This window comes from Bufo gargarizans, chromosome 4 (genome assembly GCF_014858855.1).
Source record: "Bufo gargarizans isolate SCDJY-AF-19 chromosome 4, ASM1485885v1, whole genome shotgun sequence".
NCBI lineage: Eukaryota > Metazoa > Chordata > Amphibia > Anura > Bufonidae > Bufo > Bufo gargarizans.
Window position 1 is genome coordinate 313074897 of NC_058083.1, and position 22570 is coordinate 313097466.

Here is a 22570-nt window from a genome sequence, read left to right on the forward strand (position 1 = left end):
TGCATCCACCACCAACTCTCTACTACTTATATTTAACGGTTCTACACTATGAAGGGCCTTTTGTTACATCTTTTTATATAACTTTCAGGTTACAATAGCTCCATCATTCCTAAAAATACTGTACACACACATAATGATAGCATGATGAGCTAGTACACAGCCCGTCCCAGGATGGTGACTGTAATAGAAAATGCATCCACTTAAGGGTAGGGTTCTTGTTCCAGGAAAATGACTGCAATCTATATATAGAAATATCCATGATCATGAAAATGACTTAGTGGAATTAGGGTTGCTCGTTGTAATGCAAAGGCATCAGATATTGTGAATACACAAAATATCCAGGACAAGCCAATGTGGAGGTCCCTTTGCATGTTTTCTCCACTGGCCCACTTTCAAGACACTAGTGGAATCCAATGATCAGAGTTTTCATCTTTCAGTGTACCTTTGGACTTATCATCATGTTTCTCTTCATCATTGCGTACTTTACGGCCTGCGCTAATTATACAGATCGGTGTTAGGCAGGGAGAGAGAAGTATGCAGAGGCACCCCTCTCTCATGGATCCAGCAGAGCACTGTACGAGTGCTCTGCCGAATCATTAAGGAAGCAGTCAGGGGGTAAAAGACTTTGAATTTCATGGTGGCAGTATGTCTGTTACAAACTGACACAGAAAAACACTAAGGTGTGATAAGCACATCTTCTGTGAAGACTAAGATCTAAGAAACAGTCTGTCCTCCAGTATAATGTTTTGCATATATCTCGGGGGAGTTAGGTTTGTGGTTTTGTTCCACATGCTTCATAGAACATTGCGTGGATTTACAGTAGTGAAGGAATGTGTTTCTTACTAGAAAACATTTTAGTCTACAGAACAGTCACAGTAAATATCATATGGCAATGAGAAAACAGAAATGTCCAAATAAGTCCCAGATATGAGAAAAGCTAAATTGCTCTGATGACAGTAAAGTTCTCCATAAGGGAATGGTTATGGAGAACTTTAAATGGTTAGAAATATGTACAAGACTAATGTCCAATTACACTCCCAGAATTCCATGTAAGCAACTTATTAACAGAGCCATGAAACAGTATTTGGTATATAACAGGCTAAAGGCTATGATCTAACATCCCTGATGGAGGTATAAGTGATCTCAAATAATGCTTTACGCTGTACAGGTCATATAACCACCCATACATACATATGTGCAAAGTAAGAGAAATGCCAAAAGAGAAGAGGATGCGGGATGGACTGGCAGTGTGACCATATAAGTTCAAAGAGATTGTTCTTTGAATGGTATTTTTGTTAAAATAGTCTCTTTACAGGTGACGTGTTTCTGGGCTGGACTAACCTCTTCATCAGACCAAGAAACAGTATACTGTTGTATGTTTTGGTCTGATGAAGGGGCTGGTTTGTCCCCGAAATGCATCACCTGTAAAGAGAATATATCAACAAAGATACCATTAAAAGACCCACTGCCTTTGAACTTACCTGGGTGCGCCGCTGCCTATACCGCATTCTCTTCTCTTCTGGTTTCCTGACCTCACACACCATGCCTGGAGGGAGAAGCCTGACTGCACCAGCACCTTGAATATATTTCTAGAACCTGTTTTGGGTGTTGTGCTCTCAGTGCAACCTATTGAGGTGAGAATCTCCAACCTTTAAATCCAATCACCTATCCCATGGTCCTTCCAATGAAGCGCTGCTCTCCTTCCTTCTTCGAGTGAAAGGTGATACTCCGAAACAGGCAAATTTATAGGAGGTGTAGGGGTAGCAGGAGAAGGCCACAAAAGATGAAACCAATATTCACCTCTTCTCGACCACACCACATAAATTAAGAGGCTTATGGCATGGCCCTGGTGCCTAGATCCAGTGACTTTACATGGTGATATTGATGGCACTGTGCAATCCTGAATGCAGTGCCATCAGAAGGATCCTGTGTTCACAGTGACACCTCAATCCTGTACTGAAATAATGAGATCCCCTGTCACAGAGAACCTTTGAACACAGCATTTGTATAGATTACTGTGTTTTTGAATTGTGACGTACAGCTGTTGCGTTTAGGGAGTTGTCTAGGGGACCATGTGACATTAGTCACAGGGATTCCCCGTGCAGAAGGGGCTTGGAAGCCGTGATCTGAGTCTGCATGCATACTGTATATATACACAGATCACTGGTAACCAAAAACACTAATTTAAGATATTCTGCACAAAATGAAAAATTTTGCCATGGGTGTCAGGTGCTCAAGCGGTTATATTTTCCCGTCGGGCAGAAAATGTTACGCTAATCTAATAATAATTATAACTGGCTACCATTTTTTGCCTGTTGTTTCAAAGCCCTTTCAACTTTTGTGCCTTTACTGAAAATTGTCCGTGTCTGGATAATTATCCATGTACAGAGGCTGGGTTTAAAACTATGGGAGGGCGATACATGTAACGCTAAACTATGGTTTTGTTGCACCAGTGATGCCATAAGTTACACCATGTACACATATTTGACATCGCTTTGCACTGGAGTATTTTTGCCTTTTTTCCCTACATGAGACCTACAAAATTAAGTTACAGTATTGTACTCCAATTTGAAATAATAAGTAAGCCCCATGTGTTCCACAAAAAAAGTTAAAACATTTTTCGGTAGACCTCCACCAAGAAAAGGTTTATAATGACAGATGGTAGGCAGTGACTTTGCATTGGGGTCCTATTCTTAAGTTACCCCTTAGTTTTAATACATGTTTGAATGCTAAGAGAAAATTTAAAAGAGGGAAGGAAAAGGACTAGTGACAGAAATTAGCCCCATGACTGTCAGAGCTACTTCCAATTCCCGCAATTAAAGCCAAGAGAAGCTAAACTGCTGAGTTAGAAGCAAATACTACACATCACATATCATTACTTTCGTAGCAGCAGTCAAGTTCCCCTTCCTGTCATAGCAACTCATTTTCTAATTAGGACCTACTCGGGACCACTCTCTCTATTAGCCAGCGTGGAGCTGCTGCAAAGAGTGTCTCCCGCTTTGGAGGACTTGGTGTAGCCACGAACTAGACTTGCATAATCATTTTAAAGGTCTTGCTGTCGAGTCATTGTAGCAAAAATCATTTGCTACAGTAAATCAGAAATAAGTACTGTGTTGGTAAAACCAAATCATCACATACCTTCAGATTTTTCATGGAGCTCTTCACTTGTTGTATCACTTTTCTCTGTAGATTGAAATCCATTCAAGTCTTCAACCTAAAATGCATCAGAGGTGGTTTATAGACAAGTTGGAAAAACATTTTTTAAGCAGCAGATATTACAGGCGATACTATTTATATACTAGATTTAGGCCATGGATGCACTGCAATTTTCAGGGAGTCTGTCAGCAGTTTTGTATCCTTAGGCACAGGTAAGGAAGGGCCTGGAGGTAATAAATATTTCTGTCTCTGCTTTTATTAAATGGAAGGCTGTAAAAGTTAATTTCAAATGCAGCGGCTGCAACTCCTGCTTCAGGTTCAATGTAGGAGCAGCTCCACAGCCCCTCCCGTCTGCAGCAAGTGATGTTCCTAGTTGGATGCTACAGCCATCACTCACAACAGAGAGGAGGGTTGTGGAGCTGTTCATACAACAAGCCTGAAACACTGTGGCCTGCCCCCAGTGCACTTCTAATGGACAAGAGGGAGTGCCGGATGTGGCATTCCAAGTTCATTTTTCTAGCACTCTATGAATTAAGGCACAGAATGATGTATTACCCCCTGTCGCCTACTTAAGCTTGTCAGCAGTTTTTCATAAAAAAGAACTGCTCCCAGCCTCCCTTTCAGTAAATGTGAAGTGGTTTCCAAAGGTATGTAAGGTTAAAAGCCATAGAAATGCATAACTCCACATAAAAAACTTAGTTTCTCTCATCAAAATTTTTGGGGGAATTTATCACACCTTCTATCTAGTGTTATGGCTTAAGAAACTTGCAAAATAGGGGCTTTGGGACTTTTTGAGGACATTTGGGCAAAAAATGTTGAAACCTTTTACATTTTCACACCACTCACACCAGTTCTGAAATAGAGGGGTATTAGTTGGCATGAGGAGGCCATTCATGCTCCTCTGGAATTGTGGGAAGAAAGGGATGCAAATGAGCTCTTAACAAGCTCTGCCTCTAATGCCACCAGTTCTGAATTATGAATGGTAAAGTGGGTATGGTTAGCTATGTTAAGGAGTTTCACTCCAAAGTTGTCACTGACTCTTTTTGAAAAAAGTGCAAAAAAGGCACAGACTCACTACAATACAAGGGTGAAGTAGGAAAAGTAGAGTCACATTTCTAGACAAAAGTGTTAGGTTTAACACTTCAAATATTCCGCTCCTGGTCCATTATTTCTCCTTTGTTTCTAGGGCATATTCACATATAGTACAAGGTGTGTATGACTCCTACAAAGTTAAGCGATGGCAATAGTGACTGTTGTGTAGAAGTCAATGCCATGACAGTCGTGTGACATTTAAAACTTACAATAGACTTGGTTGACTCAAGGAAAAAGAATTTGCACTAAACTCACATGGAGCAACTTTAATTGTATTGACAAATTTGCTCTGAATATCGCAAGCTGCTCTGAAGCCCTGCTGGTGTTAAGAAGCCGTTAGTAGGATCCGAAGTTTCCTTTTTATATCATAACAGGGAATTTAACAGTACACATTCCCGAGAATCATTTACAGTTACGGAGATCTAAGGTCAGTCGCTTGCACATACTTTGTCCTTTGAGCTTGTCGGTTGCTTGAACACATCCCGGACATCAGGGATCTGATAGGGTTTGTTTTTTTTCCTCAAGGTCTGAGTGAATGTATCGATTCGTTTCTGGACAGCAGCAGACTGGGTCTTTGTTAGAGTAGATAGAAATACCATGCTGTCCTGGGAGTCTGCGGGGCTCTCGCCAAATAAATTGGACAGTCCAGCTTCTTTGAGCCATTCCTCCTCCAGCTCACCCTCTGGAAACCAACATATGTCAATGTAAGGTGGTCAATAGCTTAAAAATATATATTATTCATCAAAGCTAATTTTGCGCTTATTGATTACATTGTATACTAGAAGAATCACACATGTATACCCACTCATTGAAGATTTAAATATAACTTTAATGAGATCTTCACAGATCTTAATGAAGACATGAAGCCAAAGCATCAGTGCAATACAACTATGGTAACTCAGGGTTCACTGCCATCTAGTTAAGGCCCCATTCACACGACCGTATTTTTGGTTCGCATACGATCTGCATTTTTTTTTGCGGATTGGATGCAGGCCCATTCATTTCTAGGAGTTCTCAAAAAATGCCGACTGCATCCGTATGTCTGTTCCGTAGCCCCACAAAATACATAGAACATGTCCTATTCTTGTCTGTTTTGCTGACAAGGATAGGCATTGTTACAATGGATCCGAAAAAAACAAAAACTAAAAACAGATGCAACACTTACGTCACCCGTATTTTTTGTGGATCCACATTTTGCAGACCGTAAAATACATACGGGGGTGTGAATGCACCCTAAGCTTAATAGGCTCTTTTGATAAATTCTTACCATCAGGCTCCTTAACTACAACATGCTGTTTCTCTTGATTATCATCAGAGCTCTCCTTAATGTTTTCCACTTCTGTCCAGTAATCATCAAGAGATAGTTCATCTAAGGAGTCTTGTGATCCTGATCTGTTGAACGTTATTTTATCCAAGGCACTGTTCATGCTCCCATGGTTCATCGAGTAATGCCCAGATTTGCGACTGAAAAACAAGATTGGCATATATCTAATAACTGCAAATCACTCCAAAGTCATACATAATATGATGACATTATTGTTTTGGATCTCAATCAGAGACATTAAAATAGGCTAAAACTTAAGTTTTACAAAATTGCTTAAAATTCACACACCAGACAGTTGGGGTACCAAAAGTCAGACACCCATCAATCTGATACTGATGACCTATCTTGAGGCTGACCTGTTGCATGTGCGCTTGGAAGCTGAGGGCATCTGTACTGGTCTCAGGCAGGGGTGATCACATTGACACTGTGGCCCTGTCTAGGGTTGCTTCGATACCAAAATCTTGATTCGGTTTCGATACCATAAAAAAGTATTGCGATGGGGGGCGGAGCTAGCGCCTGAACTGACCGGACACATGCTGCTGTAGCTCCGTCAGTAAAATCACCCACACAGCCTGGTCTTTTAGCCTGTTAGCAGCAGACCCCTAAACCCCAAAGGGGTAGAAGAGGAACCTCCAAGTCAACCCCCAGAAGGCTCACAATGGGGGAATGAAAGTATCCCCTCTCTGTTGATGTTCCTTTAGTAGGGAAATATCACACTTAATTCTTCAGCAGCCTTCTCTTCAATATTCCTCTGCTTCTCCTCCACTCTAACTGCCTCTCTGATACTCCTTTTATTTTATTCTCCTATCCTGTCGCTTACTTTTTTCTTTGTTTTTTCCCCTTACTGTATCCTCCCTCTTGCTTTTAACTTCTCTTGCTCTCAAATTTTAGTATAGTATAATTCTGTACAATGTTCATCTCCTACCGAGAGCTGTGTTGCTCCTCATTTTATGAACATCATGTTCTTCTACCTGTTATGGTATATGTTAATGTTCTGTATGTTTTTGCTTTGATTCTCAGATGTGGGTGGTCTAGAAACAGACCGTGGTATCACTGTCATGTGGATGTATTGGAATCTCCCTCTCCTTGTGGCAGCGCCCTCCTCCCCTCTCACCAGCTGATGTTGCCATCATTGTCTCTCAAACTTTTGCGTTTGCTCTCCCACCTCTTACCCTAAATCATTAGCGAACTTAGAATATCATCATATAATGTCAAAGGATTGAGATCTCCATCAAAGAGATGTCAAATTCTCTCACAACTAAATAGAGAGAGGTGTTCGATAGTCTTCTTACAGGAGACTCATTTTAAACATGGTAACTACCCGAACCTCTCCTACTCAAAATTTCCCATCTGGCATCACTGTGGGGCTGGGGGCGCAGCTTAAAGGGGAGTTAGTATCGGCTTCCATAAAGGACTGGCATTCCAATACAAGACTCACAACCAAGACCCAGAGGGTAGATTCCTGATTCTAAAAGGCCTAATAGGGCAGACCTTGCTCACCCTAGTCAATGTGTATGCCCCTAACAAGGACCAAGTTACTTGTCTCTCCTCCCTCTTTTCACTTATAGAAACCCATAGAGAAGGGACATTGATTGTGGCAGGTGACTTTAACATAGCTCTCCATCCTCTAGTGGACACCTCGTCTAAGAAATCTTCTATTCCCTCAAGGGCTCTCAAATTGATACAAACCAAGTTGTTTGATATGGGAGTGTTAGATACTTGGCGCTGTCTTAATCCAAACTCACTTGACTATTATTTTTACTCATCAGCTAATAACTCGTATAGCAGGATAGATGACATCTTTATATCAAGAGAACATCTACAATACTGCTCCTCAGCCAAGATCGGTGACATGACTCTCTCGGACCACTCCCCGGTATACTTTGATCTCTGTCTTGCTTACAGGTCGGGTAAGAACACTAATTGGAGATTCAATGAGTCTCTGCTGGGCAATCCTAGTCACAAATCCCAAATTTCTTCCTTTCTGGACGAGTTCTTCTCCACCAATCACACCCCAGATATATCCCCCCAGGTCTTATGGGACACCCACAAAGCCTATATTAGGGGTAGGGTAAACTAATTAGCCTCTGCTCTTTCCTTAAAAGGGAATCTGACAAAAAATACACAACTCTACTGGCAAAGATACATGCTCTGGAAAAAAGCACATAAGCAATAACTACTTGCTCATCAGCTGACGGAACTCTCTTCCCTCAGGACAGAACTGAAGAACCTCTTAAATGAGCGTTCAGCCAAATATTTTCTGTCTGCTCAACAAGTTTTATGCCCATGGAAATAAGGCATCAAAATTTATGATGCAGAGAATCAAGCAGAGAAGAGGCTCCCGCCACGTCCAGAGCATCACATCTTCCCAGGGGAATCTCCTATTTAAAGATGAGGAAATTGCTGAGCAATTCAAACTTTATTATGAGTCTCTGTATAACTTACCCCCTCCTACACCCCCAGATCCCTCAATGGGGAGAGAGGACAATGTTAATTTGTTTCTGGAACGTCTACGACTTCCAACCCTCTCCGAATCTCAATGAGACTTGTTAATTAGATCATTTACATTAAATGAATTGACACTAGCCATTAATTCCACCCCCAAAAGGTAAATGCCCAGGCCCCGACGGTCTCCCCATATCATATTATTCAGCCTCTAGAGAACCCCTCCTTCCCTTTCTGCTTTCCATATGTAACCTCTCCATGGCGAACCATCCCATTTCCTCTGATATGACTAGAGCCACAATTACAATCATCCCTAAAGAGGGCAAAGATCCGTCCTTGTGCCCCAACTACCGCCCCATCTCGCTACTCAATGTAGACCTTAAATTGCTAGCCAAGATGCTCGCCACTAGACTCCAGGGCCTGCTACCTAACCTGATCCATCTTGACCAGGTGGGATTTGTCAGGGGCCGAGAGGGGAAAGATAACACCACAAAGGTCCTAAATGCCCTATACTATGCCATCCATAAATCCACCCCTTTAGTCCTGATTGGCACAGACGCCAAAAAAGCATTTGATAGGGTGGACTGGTCTTACATTAAACTAACCCTGACTAAATTTGGGATCCCTGAACCCTTTGTGAATGCTGTATTTTCTATGTACACCCACTCTTCGGCGTCCGTGTCAGTGAATGGAATCTTATCATCCCCATTCCCAATCAGGAATGGAACAAGACAGGGATGCCCACTCTCCCCCCTTCTCTTTGTCCTAGTGATGGAAGAAAAAAAAAAAGAAAAAAAATCAGAGGTTTATCAGTGGAGGGCTGTAAATTCTAACTAGCTGCCTTCGCAGATGACTTGCTAATTATTACTACCAACCCCTCTATAGCCATGAACATTATCTTGTCGACCCTTAACCACTTTGGCTCACTATCTAATTTTAAAGTGAATCCTACAAAATCACAGGTCCTTCATATCGTACTCTCTTCCCTAGCTCTCTCTTCCCTCCAGAAGAACTCTCCATTTAATTAGCATACCCAGCAATTAACATATCTGGGGGTGAAACTCACTCCCCACCTATCTGACTTATTTAACATAAACTACAAACCCCTTCTACTTTCAATGGTTGCTCAGCTGGACTTTCTGGATCTCCCTTACCTGACCTGGTTTGGAAGGAAGAATATCCTTATGTCCTTAGTTATCCCTAGATTGACCTACTTAATGCAAGTGCTCCCTATTGAGATACCCAAAACATTCTTCTACAGTCTAAATTAAATAAATCCGTACTTACATCTGGCAGGGGAAAAGTCCACGCATCTCATTTAGTACATTAACCAAACCCCGAGTTCATGGAGGTATTGGTCTGCCAGATCCTGAGGTCTACATGAAGGCCATCCAACTTTCTAGGGCAGTGGACTGGCTTAGGAACCACTCCCATAAAACTTGGATTAGAATAGAAAACACTTTCCTTAAGGCCCCGGCTCGAGCCCTCCTGTTGGCTGACAACCCACTTCCGGCTCCTAGCTCTATCCCCAACTCCATGATCCGCAACACTTTGAAGGTCTGGGGTTGGTTCTTGGCGAACGACAGGGCCTTGACGCCCCTTTCTACTTTTTAAAGATATTGTAGCCCTTGCTCCAAAGGAAATAAGAGAAAGCTGCCCTTCTACTTTAAGGCGCTCTAAGCTCACTCTATCTAGCGTTCTAGACCCAGAGAGTTGCTTTCCTACTGAAGATGAGCTCCACAAGAAACTGGGACTCTCTGCTCAGCATTATATGCTTATCCGCTTTCTTAGATCAAAAATATCTCCTCTCCTAAAAAATATACCCCCACCAGGATATGTTAGCTGGTTCGAAAAGTTGTTTAGTCAACTACATCCCCCTCAAAGTAATCTCAATCATCTATAGGTCTTTGAAGACATCCCCCCCCCTGTCCCAAGCTAGCTGCTCTAGGCCTTTGGGAAAGAGACTTAGAGAAGACCTTCTCGCCCCCGAAATTGCTAAGATATTACTAGCGCCACAAAACATCTCTAGATGCATCTGCATTCAGGAGAATAATTAAATAATAAATAAATTCTCCTACGCTGGTATAATACTCCAGACAAAACCTGCCGCTATAAACCGGGGTCTCCAGATATCTGTTGGAGATGCCTCAAAGATAAGGGGACATAGCTCCACATTTGGTGGTCTTGTGATCCTATCAAATCATGGTGGTTTGAGATAGTGAAACTCAGCAATCAAATTTGCAAAACTGCATTTCCATGTACACCAGAGTTAGTCCTGCTTTCCCTGGGAGTAGCTGGAACAAAAGAATACAAGGCTTCTCTCTTCTCCTTTCTACTGGCTGCAGCCAGATTACTCCTACCTAAACACTGGCTCTCCACTGAGATCCCAAAGATAGATCATTGGATTAACAAAGTTGATCAGATTTATAGGTTCGAAGAAATCTCACATTGGGAATTGAGGACAAGATCTACCTTCCTCCAAATATGGTCACCCTGGAAGAGCTACAGGAATTTCTCATGATCACTCTGTATAATTTGTTTTACTCCCACTAAGATACAAGAATCGTGATTCACCACATGTTCTACACATTATACAGTATTTATCATAGACTAACCCATGTCTAACTGTTATTGTGGTTATATTGTTACCCACTTCAATGTTCTGATTTACACTATCTGGCTATCATCAATTAAGAATAATATCTACCATTTACTTCTGTGAATATTGACCATATGTCTATGCTGGATATTTTGAAATATATCGATATATACATTTTGCTCTTTTTGACAAAATAATAAAAATTGTTAATCATAAAAAAAGTATTGCGATACTCGATACCACGTGAAAAAAATAAAACCCCAAAAAAAGCCGCGTGCATTCCGCATTTTATGGAACGTCAGGCCCATAATAGAACAGTCCAATCCTTTTTTGGGGGGGGGACAAGGTGACAAAAAAAAAAAAAAAAAAAGATAAAAAAACGGCGAATCGTGCATTTTTTCTTTTCTTTTACAGTGTTTACCGCATAAGAGAGATTTTTTTATATTTTGGACTTTTGGGACGTAGCAACAATATGCAATATTTTATTTATTGTTTATATATTTTAGATCTCTATTAGATCTCTAATAGAGCTCTATGAGGGTGAATAGGATCTCAGCACTCTCCCTGCTGCCCTGTGCATAGTACACATAGCAGCAGGGAGCATACCTATGGCAGCGAGGGCTTCAGTAGCATCCTGGCTGCAATGGTAACCGATCGGAGCCCCAGGATTATACTGCTTGGGCTCCGATCAGAACCTGCCACTGCCACCAATGAGAGGAGGTGAGGGGACTCTGGGCCACTACCAATGATTTTAATTTTAATACTGTGGAGGAAGAGGGGGGGGCGCACTGCGCCACCAATGGTTTTAATACCGGGGGGGGGGGGGTAGTAGCACAGCCTAGTATTGATAAAAGGCAAATCCCGATATCATATCGATATCCGAGACGAAAGTATCGACTGTGCCCGAAACAACCCTAGCCCTGTCAATCAAAATCCAGAGAGCTCAGCAGTTGAAGGGAGAGCTGAGCCTCTAAGTCTAATGGCAATGTCTCAGTTGCTCCTATAGACTCATTTGCATATATAAAAAAAAAAATCTCAGCAATGCGGGCACATATGATCATGAGACCAACACAGATACCTTCAGCTGCCAAGTGCACATGTAACAGGTCAGCCAGTTTCATAGGTACAAATCTGCTGACAGGTGCCCTTTATTGCTATCCAGGTGCATAACTATAAGGGCCCATTCAGACACCCGTAGTGCTTTGCGGATCCGCAAAACACTGATACCGGCCATGTGCATTCCGCAATTTGCGGACCGCACATGGCCGCAACCATAATAGAAAATGCCTATTCTAGTCCGCAATTGCACACAAGAATAGGACATGTTCTATCTTTTCTGCGGAGCCGCAGTACGGAATAACGGATGCGGACAGCACATGGTGTGGTGTCCGCTTCTTTTGAGGGCCCATAGAAATGAATGGATACACAGACCTTCCGCAAAATTGCGGAATGGGTGCAGATGCATTCATACGGCCGTGTTCATAGGGCACAGCAAAATAATGTGGGGCCCATAAACAGACACTGTGGCTGTGCTAGCTTCTGCAGGCATATATGAAAGTGTTTGGTCATCTTACCAGCAAGCCTTCATTTACACTTGTGCAGGTCTTATCGTACTATACTTTAGGTCTACTAGCAGAAGGACTCGGCTTAGCACGGGTATATTTAATCTATTTCATTTATTGTTTGTGTGTGTCATTAAAAGATATCAATAGTATCCCCCATAACATGACCTCCACAGCAGCCCACCCCTTTACACTGCCCCCCCCCCACAGTGCCCCACCTCCTTAAAATGGGACGTCCACAGCAGCCCACCCCTTTACACTGACCCCCCCACAGTGCCCCACTTCCTTAAAATGGGACCTCAACAGCAGCCCACCCCTTTACACTGACCCCCCCCCCCCCCACAGTGCCCAACCTCCTTAAAATGGGACTTCCACAGCACCCCAACCACTTGACAGTGACCTCCACAGGGGCCCACCTCCTTAACAGTGACCTCTACAGCACCCTGCCCCTTGAGGCCTCTTTCACACAACCATATAGCTTTTTCAGTATTTTGCGGTCTGTTTTTCACAGATCCGTTGTTCCGTTTTTTGTTTCCGTTGTGTTTTCGTTTAGTTTTTTTCCGTATGGCATATACAGTAATTACATAGAATAAATTGGGCTGAGCATAAAATTTTTAATGGATGGTTCCACAAAAACGGAACGGATATGGAAGACATACGGATGCATTACCGTATGTGTTCCAGACTTTTTTTGCAGACCTATTGACTTGAATGGAGCCACAGAACGTGATTTGCGGGCAATAATAGGACATGTTCTATCTTTCCATGGAACGGAAAAACGGAAATACGGAAACGGAATGCACACGGAGTACATTCCGTTTTTTTTGCGGAACCATTGAAATGAATGGTTCCGTATATGGAACGCAAAAAACGCCATGTAAACGGAAAAAAAAAAAACCTGGTCCTGTGAAAGAGGCCTTAGGCTCTATTCACACGTCCGTGGTGTGTTGCGGACCCGCAAATTGCGGATCTGCCACACCCGCCCTGCACCCCTATAGAAATGCCTATTCTTGTCCGCAGCTGCGGACAAGACTAGGACATGCTCTATCTTTTGCGGAGCTGCGGACCCGAAGATCGGGGCCACGATCCGAAAATGTGGATAGCACACTGTGTGCTGTCCGCATCCATTCAGTCACCATAGAGAATGAATGGGTCCGCACCCATCCCGCAAAATTTCGGAACGGATGAGGACCTGTGAATGGAGTCTAACAGTGATCTCCATAGGGGACAGTCCCCTTAACTGTAACCTCCAGTATTCCCTGCCTTAACAGAGACCTCCACAGCGCATGCCCTTTTAACAGTGACCTCACAGTACCCTGCTGCTTTAACATTGACATCCACAGCAACTGCTCCTTTAATAGTGGCCTCCACAGCCCCCTTAACAGTGACCTCCACAGTGCCCGCCCCTTTAACAGTGACCTCCACAGCGGCCTGACAATTGTCCAATCAAATTCATTTTCTTACTGGGCATTTACATTGGCTAAGCGTCGCAATCGAAATCATATTAACTCACACATAAGCTGTTTTATACTAAGAATGTCCTTTGTTGCCTATAGCAGCCAATCAGAGCTCATATTAATGAGCTGTAGCAAAATAGAAGCTGAGCTGTGATTGGTTGCTATATGTAACCTGATGAATATCCAGGCTAACTGCCACAACAGCCAACTGACAATGGCTCCTGTAGTTTGGCGATTAGGTTACTAAGCGCATTTTTTGGCAAAAAAGATTTCCACTAAAACATAGTCTGTGAGGTTCCCTGAGTCATAGGACGCGGCTGTGCAAAAGATCGTGATTGTACATGCGACGGTGCGGATTCCTTTAGCGGACATACATGCTCCGATGTTCTCCTTTGCCCTGTGCTAAATCGCGCAGGGCAAAGGCATTTTTAGGAGTTCTCGTGACGAACCGGGCTCTCCATGGGGCCTCCGCCCGGCAGTGTGTTGTTGTAAACAAAAGAGCCAGTGCCCTGCGCGATCCAGCACAGGCCAAGGGGGTGCATTGGAGCATGAGGTGCTCCGATGCTAGCATCAGGGGGGCTGTCTGGGTGAAAATAAGGGTATGTCCGGGTTCAGCTCTGAGCCTGGACAACCACTTTAACCTACCAGCAATCAGAATTTGTATGTAGCAATATGCAAGGCACCAGGGTTAGCACGTGTCTTGAGATGGACAGTTAAATCAGTTGGTTGGTCAGTCAGGTAAAATGTTATATACTGAATGTGTCATTCAAGGACGTTTTATCATTAAGAAAATACTACAGATAAAAAAGCTTTCATGGACCAAGCAAATTGTTTGCAAGTTATCTGATAATGACGTAAATGTATCCTGTACCAACAAAAAGGGAACCTGTCATTGTCAGAGAGTAAACCAATGCCAGGATGTGGTGGTAAGCCATGCAACATTTATATGGCTGGATTTACCTATTAAGTTTTGATGTGTTTTTTTCTTTCTACATCCTGGATTACATACAATTATTTTAGCAAATTTTCTCACCAACAATCCTACCTCTGACTCAACAAACTCTGAGGTACTTTGACAATAATGTATACTTCCACTTTCAGCTAGAAATCTAGGGTTCTGGATGCATATAAGATTTTATTTTCACCCCTTTCAGGATAAGTGCTCGCATATCACACTCGCTTTCATCGCTACAAGATTGGACCATAGACTTTCTATTGAGCCCGTCTCCTTTCCTCTCCACGTGGAAATACCGCATGTAATTCGCATCATGTGCAGGCACCCTTAAGGTTGACCCAGCTTGACCCTCGTCCAGAGTCAGGAGAAAATACATTTCTTTGGGCAACCCTTGGTTATCTATAGAGTTCACTAGATCACTTGATATCTACATCAAAACAACTTTTTTTTTCAATCATAGTATAACATGAATAAACGTATCAACTAGAAAGTGAATGTGGCTCCAAAAAGAACTTGTGAAGCAATATAATTTACCGAACAGGTGATTAGGCGTGGCCCTCTTGGGTTGTCCCACACAAATCACCACTAGATGGATTCCTCAAAAGTTTCACCATGTATTTTAGGCCTCATGCACACGACCGTAGTTCGGGTCCGCATCTGAGCCTCAGTTTTTGCGGCTCGGGTGCGGATCCATTCACTTCAATGGGGCCGCAAAAGAAGTGGACAGCACTGCGTGTGCTGTCCGCATCCTTTGCTCCGTTCCGTGGCCCCGCAAAAAAAATATAGCATGTCCTATTCTTGTCCGTTTTGCGGACAAGAATAGACATTTCTACAATGGGCCACCCGTTCCGTTGTGCAAATTGCAGAAGGCACATGGGCGGCTTCCTGTAGCCTTATACTGTATTATTTTTCTGAAAGTTTATTCATTTGGTTCTTATTAGTATTTAGATTCTGTTTCTTTCAGGTATCTACTTTATATTTGAGCTTGAATTGGTGCATAATATTTAGTATTTATATGCATGTTATTATTGCCATAGCTTTAAGGACTGTGTAAAAGGGTTTGATTCCATTCATGTCTTTTTGGAACACTGCGGTGGCCACAAACCGTATCCATTTGCTCTTGTCCATGTGGGGATTCTGAACCTTATCCATCTGCATTTGGCCTCATGCACACGACTGTTTTGTCTCTGCGTCCGTTCCGCCGATTTTAGCGTTTGAAATGCGGACCCCTTCATTTCTATGGAGCCATTGAAAATGCGGATAATCAACCGTTTGCCATCCGCAGTCCGTGATCCGTGGTTCGCGTCCGTCAAATAAATATAACCTGTCCTATTCTTGTCCGCGGAAAACGGTTCGCGGACCCATTCAAGTCAATGGGGCCGCTTAAAAACGCGGAGGCACACAAGATTGTCATCCACGGTTTTTGCTGTTTTTAATTGCTTTTATGGCCCTTTTTTTGCTTTTTACTGTGCCGCAGATCATTGATTTAGTAAACGATTGTATATTTTGCTATAGGGGGATCAAGTGAATGGGAGCAGTGCTGCGGTAACCAGGCCTTCCCACAATACAATAGACAGACAGAGCTGTGTAGTTCTGGCGTCTGAGCTTTTAAAACTGTTGGTGCCAGGAGTCATACCCCCATCTATGGCCTATCCAAGAACACACCCTTAAAAAGTAAACCTGAATCTAAATATGTTGGGCAACAATAGGTTAGACCCCTCATCCTACCAAGTGATAAAAAAAAAAAAAAAGTACAGAGCCTTCCTAGTAAGAGTTCATTTACAATCATGGCCATCTACATACCCAAACTCTGTTTCAGCTAGAAGAAATTCAGTAATATACAGTGGACTATCAAACACCTACTATTTCAACCTATTCCACCTCTCATACCGACACAGAAAAGTAGTTTAATAAAATAGAGGCATGTTTTATTAGTTACAAAGCTTGATCGTGTAATTTCAAGATTACCCTTCCCACAACAGAAAGTCGACCAACTATTTTCCTTTGAAAACTACACCAATGAAGGGTCCATTCACAATGGCAGATCCGCAATACACCCGGCCGGCACCCCCATAGAACTGCCTATTCTTGTCCGCTATTGCCACAGTCTGTGACCGTGCATTGCGGACTGCAATTTGCGGTCCACAGAATGGGCACGGGCTTCACGCGGTTGTGTGAACGAGCCCTTACTTACACACTAGCTAGTAGAGAACATAGAATTGTCCTGCGCTGTATGTTGGCGACATTTGGCTATAGACATATTGGAGATGTATTGCATGTTTCATTAGTCAGCCTAGGCAGTTATAATGAGTTACCTGCCGGTAACTTCTGAGTCGGTTCTAATATTACTACTATAGTAATGGTAGAATAGTACTATGAAGTCCATATTGCCAGGGTGCATATTGTAAGGGTGGTTTGCACTAACAATCCATACAAACAGTTGATATGCTGCAGATTTGATAATCCCCACCACAGGTCAATTTCCACACAGAAAGGCATCAGGCACACAGGTGGTGTGTTTTGTGGTCCGCTAATCGCGGATACCCAAAACACGGATGGCGTCAGTGTGCGTTCTGCAATTGGCGGAACAGCACGGACAGCCTTCAATATAAATGCCTATTCTTGTCCGCAAAGCACGGACAAGAATAGGACAGGTTATATTTTTTAGCAGGGCCACGGAACAGAGCAACAGATGCGGACAGCACACCGAGTGCTGTCCACATCTTTTGCGGCCCCATTGAAGTGAATGTGAAAACAACGGCCGTGTGCATGAAGCCAAAATCTCATTCACTTTGCTGCTAACTGCAAAACAATGCTGGAATTTCTGGAATATCTGCAGCATATACATCATGTGTGGACATGCCCTTATTGTCTCATTGGTATACTTGGTATAGGCTTTGAAATGTTGTAAGTATATATGGAGCAATATCCTAGTGGCTAAGCGTTAATATTTCTAGGTAGCTGCACTTCTCAGGCAGATACAGTACTTATCCATCATGCAATATCATCAGAGAGATGTCTAATTGGCTCCAAATTTATTCTGCAGGAGGAAACGACCCCAAACATACAGTCAATGTCAATAAGAACTACTTGCATTGTAAAGAAGAACAAGTAGTCCTGGAAGTGATGACATGGCTCTCACAGAGCCCTGATCTTAACATCATTGAGAGTGCCTGGGATAACATTAAGAGACTGAAGGATCTGAGCAAGCCTACATCCACAGAAGATCTGTGGTCAGTTCTCCAAGATGTTTGGAACAACCTCCTTGCCTAGTCCCTCCAAAAACTGTGTACAAGTCCACCTAGAAGAACTGATGCCGAAGGAAAATTTGTTCCAGCTCACCTTCCTGGTCGTATATATGGTCCCGGCTCCTGGGGCCCTGGGGAGTGTTCCCGTAGCAGGCAGTGAAAGGTTAAAGGAGGATCCCGGAGACAGAAAAGTCCTCTATCAGCTCTTCTTTATTGTTTTATAAACAGTACAGACAAAACCATCAGGTACACGGCAGGATGACGCGTTTCGGGTGAGTACCCTTGGCTACGACTAAGGGTACTCACCCGAAACGCGTCATCCTGCCGTGTACCCGATGGTTTTGTCTGTACTGTTTATAAAACAATAAAGAAGAGCTGATAGAGGACTTTTCTGTCTCCGGGATCCTCCTTTAACCTTTCAAGAACTGATGCCGTTTTGAAGGTAAAAGATGGTCACACAAAATATTGATTGGATTAAGATTTCTCTTTTGTTCATTCACTTTGCATTGTGTTAATTATAAAAAACTATCAAAGGGGTTATCTGATATCTAAAATATCTCTCCCAAAACCCAGGCCCCTTGTATGGATTATACTTACCTGCTCCCCGACACCCACGTCGCTTTGGATCTCTGCACGGCCGTCGCTGCATCTCCCCGTAGCTCGGATCAAAACATCCGGCAATGAGGGGAGCAGCCAATAGCAGTCTGCGACGGTGACCAGCCTTAAGGGGGCTCATCCCTGAGATGCAGCGGCAGCCATGCAGGGATTTGCTGTGGAAAAAGAATATTTTTGAACCAAGCTAAAGATCTAATTCAGACACCAGCGATTCAAGGACGTGTGCTGTCCGTCTTCTCCATGGATAGATTTTATGGTGTGTATTCACACATCTATGACTTACCATGGTCTGGAGTTACACCAGGGAAGCTTGCCTTACTTTTGTCCGTGTTTAAGGATCCATCATGTTCACTATAGTCTATGGGACACAAGACGGATGGAATCCATGTTTTGTCAATGTGTCATGGATTGTTGCTAGATTTTCTTTCATTTAATTTAATTTAGATTTTCAGCTGAGCAGTTTCCGTGGAATATGGAAGACACAAAGTGCAAAAAACTGACACATGGACCAAAAATGGATCCTTCGCGAACATCTCCATGGATGAACCACTAACCATATTGTCACTGATGTCACACAGACGTGTGAATGAGGCTTTAGCCTGAAATTTTGCTGCAATGATAAGATCACTAGAAGGAAGTGTCAAGTTTTACTTTTGCTTTGATTGAAACTCTGTTATCATGTTTGGTTAAAGTATATCCATCAGAAACTGAAAGAGTGGTTACAGCAATATACACTATAAAATTAGGATTGTTATAGTGCTTAACCCTTTGTGGTGCAATGTGCTACAGATGAGAGATGAAAGAGTAAAAAGCATAACTAAGTTAACTAAGTTAATAATACAAATATAAGTAATAGCAGTAATTTAAAGGGAACGTGTCATCAGAAAATGACCTACATTTGTATTTTTAACATTTTTCTAAATGATTTTTGCTGAGGCTATTTTTAATTTTCCACGTCATAGTAATTTTTTGTACAGTTCTGTAGTAATCTGAATGCATCATAAGTTTACAAAAAAGAAAATTGTATGAGTGCAGTAGTGCTCCCTCACAGCATTGCTGTCTGTGACTGCCTAATTGCCATACTGACTCCTATCTACACTACCAGTCAAAAGTTTTACAACATATCAATATGTACATTTATTATATCGTATAACTTGAAATGATACAAAGGAAAGGTTAAAAAATGAAAATATGAAGTTTTTACTGGCAACTCTGAATTTCAGATTTAGGCTACTTTCACACTAGCGGCACGGAACTCCGGCAGGCTGTTCCGGCGGGTGAACAACCTTCCATTTCAATTGTGAAGACTTCAAGCTGCAGATTTGACAGGTCTAAGTATCAGTGAAAAAGCCAGATTGCAAAATAAAAAAGAGGCTTGTCTGGACCAAGCAGCACCTCCAGTAGACTACTGAAGACTGGAAGAAATCTTATAGACTGATAATGCAAAATTTGACATATGTGGTGTGGTGCACCACGCAGGGTTTTTGTACGCCATTGAGTATGTGAAAGGATGGCTCCTCAGTGCGACACCCCAACTGTCAAATATTAGGAGGAAGTGTGATGATCTGGAGCTCTTTTGCTGGATTTAGAATTGGCAACTTACACAGGGTGACTTGCACACTAGACAAAAATGGGCTACCACAGCAGTTTGAAGCCTCCCTCTGGTCTACGCCTAGTTGACCCAAAACATGCTTCTAGGTTATGGCAGATCTACCTTAGAAGACAAGAACACAGTGCTAAGCTTTAAAGAATTTAATGGCCTGCAAAGTCTTCAGACTTAAACCCCACTGAGCTTGTTTGGGATGACAAAGGGGTGAAAGCAAAGCAGTCTACAAGTGAAGCACATTTGTGGGAACTTCTGCAACAATGTTGGGCAAACAGTTTTAACAATATCTGAATTCCACTGTAGAAAGAATGCTTTGATTGTGTTCAGATTTACCTGCAAGAGGTGGCTATTTTGAGGAGTCAATAATCTAGATTCAATTTTGTCAGATTCCACGATTTATTTTTTATCTTAAATTCTATGCTTTCATTTCAAAGTACATTTGAGACATTAAAACAGGTTTTCTGAGACTTTCCGATAAAGGTCATCAGTATCTGATCACTGGGGATCAGACAACCAGGACCCCCACCGATCAGCTGTTTGAGAAGGCAGCAGCACTCACATTAGCACCATGGCCTTCTCACAGCTTTTTCTAGGCTTTGTGACGACACGTTCATTGGTCACATAGCCTAGGGCAGGGCTGGCCAACCTGTGGCTCTCCAGCTGTTAAACTACAATTCCCACCATGCCTTGCTGTAGGCAGTCTGGGCATGCTGGGAGTTGAAGTTTTGCAACAGCTGGAGAGCCACAGGTTGGCCAGCCCTGGCCTAGGGGCATAGAAGTGAATAAAGCTGAGCTGTGATACCAAGCATAGCTGCTATACAATGTATGACACTGTGTTCAGTTTGCACAATGGCTGTGGTGCTCTCAGGAGGGAAGGTGCTGATCGGCGGGGGTCCCGGGTGTAGGACCCCACTGATCTGATACTGATGACCTATCCAGAGGACAGGTTATCAGTATTAAAGTCTTGGAAAACCCTTTTAAACTGTGTATATGTCAACGGAAACTGGAAAAATTGTGGTGGTCTAAAATGTTTTGACTCATCGTGGACACACATTTATAGTCCCTCGTGATTGGCTGTGCTAGAGGAAAAGCTGCCTGCAAGGAATCTTCTGATCTGTAAAATGGTGGTCGCTATTTTGAGTCCCAAAACACAATCACAGACATTTGCAAGATTTGCAATCAATCTGATTTGTGCCAAATCAATTTGCTCATTTCTTAAAAGGACACATAGATTGTTAATGGCCCCTTCGTTTCTTGGACTTCACTTTGAGCACACACACTATGAAGGTTATTTAGCCACAAGTCACCTTTTTATTAATCTACTGTATATAGAGTTTGATACTACAAGCCAATGCTAATACATGAGATCAAACAAAATGCTTGCTGCACTTAGGGTGACCTTGGTGGGTTATTTCCTCGGCTAGAGCAAGTTCAGACACGCTTCACTTTTACATTTAAAATAAGCTTCTGCCAAGGAATGGAAATAACCTGAATATTTAAATATCATGCAAAACAATCTGGATTTAGAGGCAAACACACAGAAATCCATAGCCCTAGTTGCTGTGCCGTTCTGCAGTAATCTGAATGTATCATAAGTTTACACAAAAAAAAAAAAAAAAAAGAAATGTTTGAGGACAAAGAGGTTGTTAAAGAGGTTTCCAGAAGTTCAGAAATGATGACCTATCCTCAGGATAGATGCTCACTTCCATCATCCCTACCGATCAGTTGTTTGAAGAGGCCACAGTGCCTCAAACTCCTGGAAAACCTCTAACAGACTCTCAGCTCTATTAGGATATCTCCTATTGTGAATGGTGGATCCTGTGTTATCTATACAAATAGGTGATATCATTACAGGTAGGATTATAATGACAGATAAGCAGATAACTGGAAGACATGGCAGACATCATAGTGTCTAGTCTCAACCCACTATCTCTGAGCAAACTGACAATTAGAGTTGGAGCCTGCAGGGCAGAACACTAGTGATAAATTCATGAACAAGTCATATAATGGTCATTGCTACTCCTCATGTATACCCATGATAGCATAATTTGGAAATTGTAGGTTATTATTTGCTTTTCTGTTTGTTTTCACTCGTAAGGCACCAAGGCCCATTGCCTTTTTTTGTGTTCATTTTTGCTTCATATTTTACAATACAACTGTCCTAAAACCTGAAAATATCTTAAAAGGGTTTCTGTCACCAGAATTACCCTATTAAACCAGCTGACATTAGTGATGTGCTAATCTCAGCTGAACCTAACTAGCCTAATCCTACTTGTATCTATGCCCCCGTTACTCCAGAAATCTAACTTTTATAATATGCTAATTAGCCTCTAGAAGCTCCGTTCTCCCACCTCTGGACACGCCCTGCTGCACTTGATTGACAGGGCCAGACAGCCTTGGTCTCCTCCTGCCGGCCATGTCTGCCATGTATCTCGCGCCTGCGCCGTCCCGTTTAGTATTCGGCGCAGGAGCAGTGAGTGAAGGACGCTGAACACTGAACGGGACGGCGCA

The 22570-nt window shown here is 42.6% G+C and overlaps 1 protein-coding gene across 1 annotated transcript in view; it reads right to left on the reverse strand.

The window, feature by feature from the left end:
- The window catches only part of ARHGAP18 (Rho GTPase activating protein 18), a 93427-nt gene that overhangs the window by 41823 nt on the left and 29034 nt on the right, over positions 1 to 22570 (reverse strand). Inside the window, exons 2-4 of the mRNA XM_044290056.1 lie at positions 5516 to 5712; positions 4695 to 4930; positions 3139 to 3214 (exon numbers count right to left, since the gene is read on the reverse strand). Of these exons, the coding sequence (XP_044145991.1) occupies positions 3139 to 3214; positions 4695 to 4930; positions 5516 to 5712 (509 nt within the window). The remainder of the gene's footprint in view (positions 1 to 3138; positions 3215 to 4694; positions 4931 to 5515; positions 5713 to 22570) is intronic.